Source organism: Salminus brasiliensis, chromosome 2 (genome assembly GCF_030463535.1).
Source record: "Salminus brasiliensis chromosome 2, fSalBra1.hap2, whole genome shotgun sequence".
Classification (NCBI taxonomy): domain Eukaryota; kingdom Metazoa; phylum Chordata; class Actinopteri; order Characiformes; family Bryconidae; genus Salminus; species Salminus brasiliensis.
This window is the reverse complement of record NC_132879.1, coordinates 41260947-41273707: the sequence shown is the minus strand read 5'-3', so window position 1 is coordinate 41273707 and position 12761 is coordinate 41260947. Positions and strand designations below refer to the sequence as shown.

Here is a 12761-nt window from a genome sequence, read left to right as displayed (position 1 = left end):
TTAAAGCAGCTCAAACTCTCTATCAAAATTAGTTCGTTATGTGTAGCGCAGGGTGTTGCCAGCGGGTGCCAGTAATTCATGTCCAAATTGACACTCCAGTCAAGTTGATACTGATCGACCACGCTCCATTTTCTACAGTGTTATTAGAGAGAAAGCCCCAGATCATTTAAATGTTTTTTTAAAAGCACCACTTGTTTTAACTTTAACTGTATAAGAGAAGCTAATTATGTATCCCCCTAAACATTGTGTAGTTTGCGTGGTGCTAACCCTGTGAGCCTTAATTGGTCTTTTTTCCATGAATCATGAAGAATAAATGTGAATTTGAGAGAATGAGAGAGAAACAAAGTGAGAAAGTGAAACATAGAATAGCCCTCACTTATCATTGTAAAAGTAGTTAGTTTGTTTTCATGGACTCCTGGGCCTCTCAGACATTTTCCTTTTGTTCTATGGCTTTAGTTTTTTTGTTTGTTTTTTGTTTTTATTTTTGTTTTGTTTTTTAGATATAACTACACAGTATTTATGAACAGCAGTTCATGCTCCATGAACATTTACGATAAAAATAACCTATTCTGTATGTATTCATGATTCAAAAGTTACTTCATATCATAAATGTGCAGCTATTTTTAAGTAAAGTGGAAATATTGCTGTCAGAAACCCTTCATGTTTGTGTTCAGCAGTCCATTCTATTGACTGATTTGATACTCATACAGAGAGATGGATTGATGGTAGGATAGCACTACATTCACTGTGTTTAATGTTGAAGTGTTACCATTATACTTTTACTTACTGTGATTGAGTTATGTGGATTTGTCGATGTAAGTTCTTTAAAAGTATTACAGTTTTTGACATAATCAGTCAAAATAAAGTTAAAATAACTTTAATCGACTTCTCCTTTTTACTGTTTATTGAAACACAGTACATGAATGTCCATTTGTAAAAGTTAATGACAGAATTGGAGTGCTCTGGAATGGACAGTTGTATTTATATACCAATAGGCATGTATATATTTAAATAAAACTATATTAATTCATGTATGTTCCATGTGAAACTGCACATTATACTTAATATAGACAACCTGTAAGAGCACTATCAGTCATTGGTAATGTAGATATACAGTTTGTATTACTGTGCTACATATCATATTTCCAAGTGTCTCACATTGTAGAACTAAGAATGGTCTGTTAAATTTAGGTGCTGAAATAGAAATCATGTTACCTTTCATAAGAGTTGATATAAAAATACTGAGAAGACATAGAATGTGCACCCTCTAGAAAAACTGTTAAAATTGGCCCACAGCTGGAAAAAGGAGTCCCTTTTGCAAATGACAGTCTTTCTCTCTCTTTCTTTGTAGCAGTGTGTAGACAAATGGGGGCAATCAAAAAATAAATCTTGGTTTGTTTAAAATTAGCTAGGATTTTTTTTTTGTTGTGGTTTTCTTCTCTTACGATCAGTGTCTAAATGTAGTCGAGCCTTAGTGCATGATAATGTATGCAAAGGTGCAATATCTTAAATCTTATAAAGACATAGTAAAAAGATGACCACTTACTGGTCAGTTCAGACTGTTTACACAGCAAGCACATCCTGATGCTGCTAAGGCACAAATAATAGTGTAAATGATTTGTTTGTATTGTAATAAACTGTAAATAATGTTAAATCTAGTCATGCTGTTCAAGTACAGTTAATCCAGTTGTTGGCACAAATGATTGTAAGAGACTTTTAATGTGAGTAGTTATTTGTTATGGCATTTAGTTGGTGATCAGTGTGTTAATGAAAACATTTACATTTCCCAGTCGTGGATATTTTGGGATATTTGAGAATAAACAATGATGATATAAATGATGATGCAGCATTACTAAGAGCGAGAAACAAAGAGTCAAACACACTTGATCGAGTAGCGATGGGATCTTTGAATGATGAACTACTGGTAAGTTCATTTTTGCAGATAAAGACTAAAGATAGATAAAAAAATAAATAACTTGATATTTATTTGTTTATTTATTTTTGTAATACCTGAAGACAACGCAAATCACTTGCTGTGCTGTATCCATATTCGTAAAGCACATATGACCTGGTGACCGGCTTGGAAAAGTCTCAACAGGTGTTGCACCTTTTCTTAGCTCTGCAGTTTACCTCCACTATCTCCTCCTTTGAGGGTTGAGTGCTTCTCTTCTGCTGCCTTTGCTGCTTCTTCTGCTAGCCTGTGCTGTTGATGCTGGACTGATTCTTGTTGTCTCCTGAAGGGGGACATAGTCACCCTTTTCGGAAGGCAGCTGGACTCGGAGGCAGGATGCTCCCCCTCTTCTCTTCCCCCCTGCCCCAGTGAAGTGCAGTGTGTCGCACCTGCCCCTGCACCCCCCCCCTATAATCAAGGTGAGTCTTTGTGTCCAGACACCCCGCTCCCTTCCTAAAACGTATCCTTTCCCCATCCGTCCCTACCCAAGGATCTCTTTTTGCAGATAAGCAAACAGTGAAGCATGCAACCCTGTTGCTTCACAAGTACCTGCAGACCTGAGAAGGTAAGAACTCTATGTAGGATGGTGATCAACAGTGTTTGCATTTCCAATCAGAAAAATGTCTTTCTTTACATTTATAGTGATTCATAGGACACTCTAGCTTGACATACAATCGTACTGAAACAAGTTTTTACATCATTTTGCCCTGAAATTCAGCCTGGTATTTCCCTAGTAAACACAGTGTTGGAAGAGTAGCAGCAACACATTACTAAGCAATATGATGAAAATATGATTCTGTGAAAGACATTTTTATGATGCACAATATGTGCATCAGTATATCATGTGCATCAATATTTAGTTTAGTGGTATTTAATTGGTATAAGGGCACGCTTGAATAGCACAAAGCACCAGGAAAACAGGACCACCAAAAAGGACAATCGAAAAACTACAAAAAACAAACAAAACAGCTAATTGTTACTATACTATCAGTTGTTGTTTACAGGGTTCGGTTAATTGGTTTAAATATCAAACATACTTTAGTGTTCTTAAAATACTAACCATTTCCACACTGTATAAGGGAAATGGAAGGAAATGTCCTCACTTAAGAACAGTGCTTGTTTACCATGAGGCTAAACCACATGCACGCAGTGAGTTTAGCATGTACAGAAAGATGAAGCCTAAAACTACAGTTAGGAGGAAATATACTAAACTGACAGTTGTTCAGTATAGTAGTGGTTTTAGCAAAACAAAAACTTGTAAAAAGGCACAAATTGAGTATAAAGTCCATCTTGCAAATCTTGTGTTACCAAATGAAGAAAACTTTTTTTAAAATAGATTTGAGACCTCTATTTATTTAATGATTCCATTTTTAGCAGTCTTACAAATAAAACATTGCCAAAAGTGGGATTGCATAATTCTAATCTAAACAGAACAATAGAGCAACTGATTACTGCACATGACATAACAGCAAGATGCCTGCATGTAGCACTACTGCTACCACTGTTTCAGCATCACGCTCAAGAATTCTGGCCATTGTATTTCCCTCTTTAGTCGTTCATCTGTGTGTTTTTGTGTTTTTCGTTATCAGTTGAACAATTACATAACTTACCAGAACTGGTCTGACTAAAACTGTCCAGAGGAAGGTTCTGAGTAGGGTTTTTTCTAGACTAAATCTGTGAGCCATTCAAATTTTTTCTAAGCTAAGAGCACAGTGTGTTTAACTGAAGAACTAAATTACCTCATTGTATTGCACATGTATACTATTTATCCAACATTTAAAACTTATGTATTGTGGTTTAATATTATGGAGCGTTCCCATCTAACATATAGATGGGATGTCATGGTATGTTTACACCGTTTAACATTTAATTTGAAATCAGTGTTTTTAGTTGGTTGCATATAACACATGTTAGTCCTGTTGAGCCCTTTATAGGATTCAAACAATCAGTAGGAAGTAGTCAAGCTATAAAAAGACATTTAATAATGTGTATCATTTATATAATAAGATGTTTTAGTTTTTACAGCTTTCTAGCATGTTTTCACAGGACAGATTGTTTCTGTATACTCCAGATACATTAGTCATTTCAAATCGACTGTGGACATGGGAATGCAGAGGAGACTAAAATAGAACAATGAGAGAGAAACAAACCATTCAGACAAAAATGCAAACATTGAACAGGGCAGAAAATAAGTATTTTGTTTATGCAACGTTTCTCTAAATTTAGGGCCTATTTCAACATCAAACTGAAGGCATGCATAACATAATCTTCATCTACTGCATCTGAAGTGAAAATTAGTTAAAAAGGAACAAAAAAACATTAACTCACACACTTATAACAGAAGCCAGCTTTTATATTATCATTATATGAAATAACAATTTGAACCGCTTACCCCTTCAAAAGTACTCACGTATTTATATGTGTTTTGAACATTTTGAATTAAAGATGTAAGGTGAGGGCTTACAGCAAGATAAAGTTACATTGGACACTGATAGGAATGTGCATTTGTTTTGAACAATAGAATCTTTTTTGTTTTAGTTTCCTGCTTTTCGGTTTACCCTTGGGTGGGGCAAATTGGCACCATCAAAATTAATTTAGAAATACATTTTTATTCTCTTCCATATACTTTAAAATGGACAGACATGACCGTCTACTCCCTTTTTAAATACAGTACCTTGGCATGGTTTTATTGGGGACATGGTAGGATTTGTTTTGTTTTTTTTTTTTTACTGTCTGCACTGGTCCTTCAGATTTATCCATCTTTTCAGTGTACTGTTTTCTGGCTTTTCTGTTTTTCATGGCAAGTAGTTTATCTTTTAGCTTAGCTTTTAGAATATATACAGCAGGTGATGAGTTCAGTGACTTGTTTGTTGATTATAATTTTAGTTGTCTTCCTCCAACCCTACAAGTAGTTAAAGACTGATTTTTTTTTTTATTAGTCCTCAACTACACTTGTTTAAGTCAACTTGCTCAGTACTGATGCTTTTCTGACAGGTATTTTTACCCACATTTATCTTATTTAACTGTATGTACTATGTACTATGATTATACAGCTAAAAGATGATTTTTCTCTTCACGGTCCTAATTCTTAGGGAGGGCACTCTGATGTGGATGATCTATGTTCCTTGTGTGCACCCTCTGAATTAGGTGACCATAAACCATAAACTAGCCTAGTCATGACTTAAGGTTTTAGACTAGATTATGTTTTTGAGTACAACACCATCAACTCTTAATGTGTACTAAACTATTATTTGCAGACAGTCTGATCAAGACTGGAAGAGCATTATTATTTGACTCTTAGAGCAAACTTTGCTCAGATTCTGTGCCTTTAAAATGCCAGGATAAAAAAATCTATCTATAGGAATATGTTAGATCTGTGTGGTATTTGGCAGTTAGGTTAGATGTTACAACATGACTTATGTGAATTGTGGTTCATTAAAAGTTTTCTTTTTTTCTTTTTTTTTAAAGCTGTGGTGTGTGTCACTGTCTCCCATCCTTTATCTGCACATTTTATTAAACCTTTAGCCCAGATCAAGTTTGTTCCTAGAGGACCCCTGCTTTGCACATTTAATCATATTCTTGTTCCAACATACCCACTTTAACTGAGGTCTTGTTATTGAGCTGCTTATATGGATCAGGGTGTGAAGACTCGTAGTGCAGGTGCACTGCAGGACCAGGTTTGGAAATCACTGGCCAATACTGTTAAAAAACAGGGTTCACAATCACAGTAAAGTGACCAGTTGATTTTCATGCCCAGTTAATGACAAAACTGAGTTGATCTTAGTAAAGTTAACTTCTAGTTTGATATTTCATGTCTAAGTTTCCCATTCTTTAAAACAATTTACATAGAACATTTCTTTGCTTGTCTAACAGTGTCGTTTGTATTCATAAATATTTAGACTTTCATATTTTATATGTAAAGACACTTCATTCTTTTACCTTTTATTCTGAGCTTTCAGTGTAAATTATTAGTAGGAAATGGTAGGAAAAATTCTAAAGATTGTGGAAATGAAGTAGTTTGCCCATACGGTCTGAAACTGTACAGTCTGTAATAGGCATGTTTCATAATTATAATACAAGCATTTAGGTCAGTAACTGTTAGACAAGTCAATTTACAAGTGATATACCTATATTACAAATCCTTTATACTTGAGCCCAAATACTGATAAAAAAAATCCAACTGTTTTTAATATTAACAATGTGATATGAATACAGCAGCATTCACTTACACACACACACACACAACATATTGTACACATAACTTCAAAAGGTAATCCATTCTCTTTCTATTTTTAGAATTAGTCTCGCCAGTCTGAAACCAATGTGAGGTCCGTCCGTAGTTCTTCGCCATTTTAATCAAATCCTCAATAAGCTATGTTTACTATCTAATAAAAGCCAGACATAATAAAGGGCATCACGGGCTGGTTTTCTCTTCCTGGCTCTGCTCACCCCACATGGGCATCTGAATATGCTCTGGAACTTTCACAACAGCGGTCTAGAAAGAGAAATATACCATTTAGAGAATGTTGGGAATGTTCAAAAGTTCTGTCAGAGCCTATTCATTGTTATAGCATGTTCCACCAGACTGGAATACAGTAAATGATGTTCACTCAAACACACTTTTGTTTCAGAATAATATTACCTTGGTCACCACCATGGCCACTCCCTCAGGCAGGTTGCGCTGAATGTACTCCAGATATACCCGTGCAGTGGAGCCTGTTATCCTGGATATCTGAAAGCCAAAAAGTCTTTAATGCAATGCAAAACAACCTTAAAACTTAAATCTCAGTCGACAAAGTCACTCATTCAAATGCCACAAGATCTCACCTCGATGCATCTGAAGTGTGTCCTCATTTCATACTGCACTCTATGTTTTTTAAAAATGTGCACAGACTTGAGAAGCGTAAGTCTCTCTATGTTCTTCGGAGGTTCAAATCTACAACAGAAACACACCGAACACATTTCACGTTCATCTTGGATAACCAGCGATCGTGCCAAGGCCTCCTGTCTGATTGTGAATGAACTGCAAGACTCACACTTTTCCCAGGGTTAAGCCAAGCTCCCTTGCAGCCATTGTTGCAAAGAACTCATAACTGTCCAGAACAGCTCTATCGTGACCTTTAACCAGTACAGTCAGCTTCTGGAATAGTGTGTCAGGCTCATCCGTGACTGTGATCTACAGGAAATGGCATAAATTAAGGCATAAGGTACGGTACTATTCAGCACTCCGTGTGACTATTTTGACCAAACAACGAGATGAATTATGGGTATTTCGTGTCCAATAGGGTACATCATTTTTACATATATATATTCTGGTGCATTGAAAATTCCGCACTATGTTTTCGGACACCACTACAAAATGACGGAACCCCAGAGTAGTACACTAGCTACCTACTGAACAGGATACATCTCCAGAGAAATCCATGAGCAATTCATTATTAAAGGTTAAAATGCAATATCAAAACAAACATGTCCTAAACTTGAAATGGAACATAGCTACTTTACAAGGAACTTACAGAAGGGGTCTGCGTCCGCGAGACATGTCCTGTGTGAAGGAAGGCTGCAGGAGCCACACAAATAGTGCTGCTGCAACCATAAAGAGTAAGAAATTAAGCGTTTTTATATTTTCTAACAAAGTTCATACATTTATCTGATTAAAAACAAAAAAGTGCTGACACTTGTTTCCATAACTGACTTCACTCTAGTTATTAAACAATTCGTATCGCAACCCCCTTGGAAAACTACCACTTGCTTTCTATCCACTTTAAACGGGTCTGTCATTTCTAGACCTACCAGGGCGCTAGCTGGCTAGCTACAATGACCTTACCTAGGATGCTCCTACTTCTTGTAGCTAAAATGTTAGTCGAACCACCTCTATTTACCCTTTGACTAATACAGTGGATATTAAACCAAACACAGAGCACGACTCAAACCCACAAACCGAGACTTACCGTGTTAAAGCTGGTTGAAGGGAACGTTTGCAGACAAACCGCTCAGCAGCAGCCTGAGAAACAGACCAGGGACAAAAGAGCTCAGATGCAGAAATAGACGAAACCATGTAGTGACTGACTGTTTCATAAAGTGAATATTTCTGTACCTTAGACGAGAAATTTCGTATTGTCTTTGACAAGAGTCGTATGCTCGCTGTCCTCATGGAGGTCGCCATTATTGTTCAACATCAACGGAAGAAAACGAGCCGCGAACCGTAGTGTCTTCTCCAGCAGGGCGCCGCCAACCGACGGTAACTAAAACTATTATAATTGTTAAATTACACACTAAATGTGGTGTGTTTCGATTAAGCATTAATTAAAGTTTTTTTTTTTCAAACAATATCAGCCCAAAAGTTGAAGTTGATGGACCCTGGAGTAAACTTACCATTGCATTTGCAGAACATGTGATTTAAACAGTGATGAGATTTTATGATGAGATAACCTGCATAACGTTTTTCCCAACAAATGATTTTTTTTACAGACCCTTACAGAAACGCCACACACTTCATGTTTGATCACAAGATATATGTTTCAAAATACATGTCTTATTAACATGTGATATCATTTGATTGTATATTATAACAATATTATATTATACTTCTAGAACAATATTATATGTGAGCATGTGTTACATCAAGTGATTTTTATGCACTCACGCGTTACAGCATGCGAATGTGACCACATGCTAAAAAATTTTAATGTATTTACTTTTATGAAAAAAGACGTTTATTCAGGTAATGCTATTAGTATACTTCTTTTACACTAAAAACAAGTGAGTATGCCTTTTTATTTTGTACTTAGAGACCAACCAAAATTATACCTTACAATGATGACAATTTGCAAACATTTATTTGTATAAAAGTATATTTGGCTTATATTTATTCCATTGCTCTAGATATACTTTTCAAAAAGTATAATTCATCATTTGTTCCATATACATAACGTTTTATATGTGTAGACCACTGGTAATGTTTAGAATAGTTAACTTCAAGTGTACTTAAAGTACAGTGAAAAGTATGTTTAAAATATAATAAAAAACCTAAACGTAAAGTGGCATACCTGCCATTAAAATTTGTCCCTTGTCTCATATCCTTATGCTTATATTCTTATTCTTTAGAAGCTAACATGAAGTGTAGAAGTGAGTGAATTTGTGAGTGAAGTTTTAAAATAGTTTTCACTTTTTTTCTGGGGAAGACCTTATTTCCATTTGAGAAACTTGCCGTTCCATGATCAGTGTATTTGTGTGATTTTGAATGCCATCAAATGCTGCCAGCAATCTGTCACAGACCCAAATGGGCTCAGGCAGTGGTGAGTCGGTAAGAGTGTAAATAAACTGTGTTCATTACACAGTTTGTTTAAAAAATAGTTTCCTTGAAGTGTTTTTAAACCCACCTGACAGTGAGTATTTATGAATATATACTGGAGAACATTTTCAGAATGTACGCTACAACCGCAACCCAGAACTGGATTAAGTGGATAAACAGATTATGATGATGATGATGTACATGTATAGAGAAACATATGTCAACCTCATAATCTTTCTCAGTAGCTGTGGTAAACACATTTAGGAAGACTGATATACTGTTTGGGGTTGAATTATGTTTATTCATATTTTAAAGCAAAATACCTCAGTATTGTCAGATTATTATCCAAGAACATCCATACTTTACATGGAATGGAGTTTCACACATTAATACCTCAAAACTCAGCATTACAATATCTGTATCTTAAATATATATTAAAAAAAAAAAAAAAAAAAAAAAAAAAAAATATATATATATATATATATATATATATATATATATATATATATATATATATAATATTAGTGAAGCATAATAATGGCAATGTACAGTATTTTCAGAGCCGGTTGGAAAAAAAAGAAAGAAACAAAAAAATTGAATTAGTTGAATGAAACTAACCTGTAATTCAGGTCAAATGCACCAAACTTTTGTTTTTCTGGAAATACATTTGTGCAGTTTCATCCCCCGAATATTTTTTAAAAAGCATTAAAAATGGAATCACGGCAGCTGTTTTGATTTTCTGTTTTTAGTTGCAAATGTATCTCACCTCATAAAAAAGACACTTAGAACAGTGTAAGATTACAGTAGTACAAAGACACATGTCTTAAAATTACCCAGTGAATTAGGTGCTTGAGCTATTAGCTTGTATTTTACTATAAGTGTGGTTGGACATGTTAGGCATTTTTTTTTGCGCTGTTTAGCTCTCTTCACCTCTCTACTGTTAATCACAACAAATGCAACCCGAAAGTATAATGTTAAATTTGTTCTTGAGAAAAACTTTTTTTTTTAGATTCAAGATGTGTAAATGATATAAAACATGTCCTGGCCATTCTACACTATGTTTCCAGGCTTCTATTGAACTACTGATTGACAGAATAGTGCACCATATAGTGAAAATGGCACAGACAGCATGACTGTAGGAGAATTCACTTTTGCTTTTGCATTTGCATTGAACTAGAGGGCTGAATTGTGAGGATCCCCAGTAAGGAGAAGTTTTTTAGATATGAGCTCATATGAGGAAACTGGAAACTGAAAATAAAACTAGCTGCCATGATTGTTCTTGTGATTTGCCAGCATGCTGCCCCATGAAGTGTTAGCCTACTAGCGTCCAAAATGCCACATACTCTTGAAATTTTGAGGTTATACAGCTCACTCATGTAGGAAAGAGGTTATATGGTTAGGATTAGATCCCGTCAGGGCATTTTGTCCGGCTGAAGCTCATACTTCGTCCTGCTGTTATCCTCAGAAAGGCCTGAGCCTGGTGACCGTGTGTGAATTCTATACCAAAGCAACAAGGCCGTTACCACAGCAGCAACCTGTTTAATTACAAAAGATTGATTATGATTAGGAAAGGAGTATTTCAATAAAGTACTTCTCAAACAACTTTGCCTGCATATAACAAATACAATTAAACTCCTCATTAGCAATTAGATCTCTGCTGAGTTTTTAACCCTTTTAACAGCCTATGGCCAGCCAGTGGGTCGAAAACGTTATTATTAATTTGTATTCTTAAAGAACAGCCCCACCAGTTTGTACAGAAACCTTGGTAGTTGCTGAATAATACGACTTAATGTCTAAAAAGCCTTGCTGCATTAAGGGGTTAATAACTGTTCACTGATCAGAACAAGTGGATTAATTTCAACTTATTGATAAATGATGAACTGTCTGTGGGAAAACAGCTATTTGCTATTTATTTTTAATTATATATGTTGTACATTCAAATGTCTTCCTTGGTCTAAGAAGCAGGTCTTGCCTAAATAATATTTTTGGCACATTACTTGATAACTGGTTTGTTAACACATATATGATATTATGTATTCTTAATCTCCCAACCAAACAATATGTTTTGTCTCACCTCAATGGTTGATAATGTAAAAAGGATTCCAAGTAAGATCCGCCAGCCATTCTTCGCATATTCTATTAAGACTGGTCCACATTTCTGAGGAAGACAATCTTGTTAAAAATGTGCTGTGGGACACTAATCCTATAGATATACTTTATACTTTATAATACACTAATCCTATAAATATACATTCGGCAATGGGTCATACAGGGCCAGAATTGCTCACTGGTGACATAAAAGCATTTTTTTACATGATATGATGAATATATTATGATGATATATGAATTGTGTGGAAATTATAGATTTGGACAATATTATTACAAAATTTTAATACATAGTACACTTTTTGTGTAATTTGTCCTGATATTTTCCAGATTGTCAATCCGTATTCTGTAAGTCTTTCACTGACACATCCAGAAGCTAAAACAGCATCAATACTGTATGGTACATCTGAGCAATTATTTTTATATAAACATAAATGTCAAGCTGAGATTTCTATTACAACAGTGGTATTACATTTAACTTAGTTGTATTAAAGTGAAGTTTGTGTTCTGTCAGGCTTATTTTCACTTTAACTTGACTTAAAAGCAAGACAATATGCAATTTAAACAGTGGTACCCAAACAATTGCATATGACTGTATATATCTGTTATTTATTGATACATATTAACACATTTTCGCTGATGCTGATTGGTGGAATCTTAATATCCAGTATCAAGGCTGTCAGAGAGCTGTAAGAAACATGTCTATAATTAAAAGGTTTCTATAATCTCTTACCTTGGCATAAACATAGTTTTCTGATGATGGTGGTGGTGGTTCACTGTGAGGATTTCTGATCCACTGCATAAATAAAGCACATATGCACACCTCACATAGTTAAAACAGCTTAGTGGTTAGGACAATGACAGTAATCTGCTTATAACAAAAAAATATATATACTAATAAGAAGGCAGATTTAAAAGGGATTTTAATCGCAATGTACTGGCTGGATCAGGTTTATTAGGTTTGAACATTAAACCATCTGAAACTTCCTTGAAAAGGTCTCATCATGGTATTAATGCAGGGGCGTCGTGGTGGGGTGAAAAGTGAGACTGAGTTACCAGGGCCCCAAGTGGGGGGAAGGCCCTCGAGGAATCTGTAATTTTATTTAATTTTAATATTATTTAAAGATCACAATAAATGTTGCTAACTAATGTAAATTTAATATTTTGGGTAAATAAATTGGGCAATTGATAGATTGAATTGTGTATCCTAGCCTACATATAGTGTCTGAGGCCCCCCTGACCCTTTCCACAAAGTGGCTTAGTCCACCTTCACTGGGCTTTTTACTTAGATGTGTTTAACTTGGCGTTTATTCTTTTGCGGCAGTGCTCATTGTATCCACGCCATGGAAGATGATGCCTGGTTTTCAAAAAATAAAAAATAAAAAAATAAATGAGGGAAGCAACTGCTAA

General features: G+C 35.2%; 3 protein-coding genes across 12 annotated transcripts in view; 1 reads left to right on the top strand and 2 right to left on the bottom strand.

Moving 5' to 3' along the window:
* Positions 1-12761, top strand: part of LOC140549280 (leucine-rich repeat-containing G-protein coupled receptor 5-like) — a 53415-nt gene that overhangs the window by 548 nt on the left and 40106 nt on the right. For 7 of the 9 annotated variants that reach the window (XM_072672767.1, XM_072672766.1, XM_072672764.1 and 4 more), the window contains exons 2-3: positions 2241-2370; positions 2457-2516. The gene's annotated coding sequence lies outside the window, so the exon portion shown is untranslated. Of the gene's footprint in view, positions 1-5; positions 2371-2456; positions 2517-12761 lie in introns of those variants that run through there. The other 2 variants (XM_072672759.1, XM_072672758.1) reach the window with 2 other exon arrangements.
* mrps10 (mitochondrial ribosomal protein S10) lies at positions 4134-8153 on the bottom strand. Of its 2 annotated transcripts, none has more exons than XM_072672770.1 (7): positions 8049-8153; positions 7903-7955; positions 7468-7537; positions 6988-7127; positions 6779-6887; positions 6594-6683; positions 4134-6446 (listed from the first exon to the last, which is right to left on the bottom strand). In XM_072672770.1, exons 1-7 carry the CDS (start codon positions 8115-8117, stop codon positions 6366-6368), a joined length of 612 nt encoding a protein of 203 aa, XP_072528871.1. In that variant the 5' UTR covers positions 8118-8153; the 3' UTR covers positions 4134-6365. The 2 variants fall into 2 exon arrangements, with proteins under 2 accessions (XP_072528871.1, XP_072528872.1); XM_072672771.1 differs by having other exon boundaries at positions 7468-7534.
* LOC140549282 (tetraspanin-6-like) overlaps positions 9752-12761 on the bottom strand; it is a 30350-nt gene continuing 27340 nt past the window's right edge. The window contains exons 8-10 of the mRNA XM_072672769.1: positions 12085-12147; positions 11320-11403; positions 9752-10780 (exon numbers count right to left, since the gene is read on the bottom strand). Coding sequence (XP_072528870.1) covers positions 10658-10780; positions 11320-11403; positions 12085-12147 — 270 coding nt within the window. The 3' untranslated portion in view covers positions 9752-10657. The remainder of the gene's footprint in view (positions 10781-11319; positions 11404-12084; positions 12148-12761) is intronic.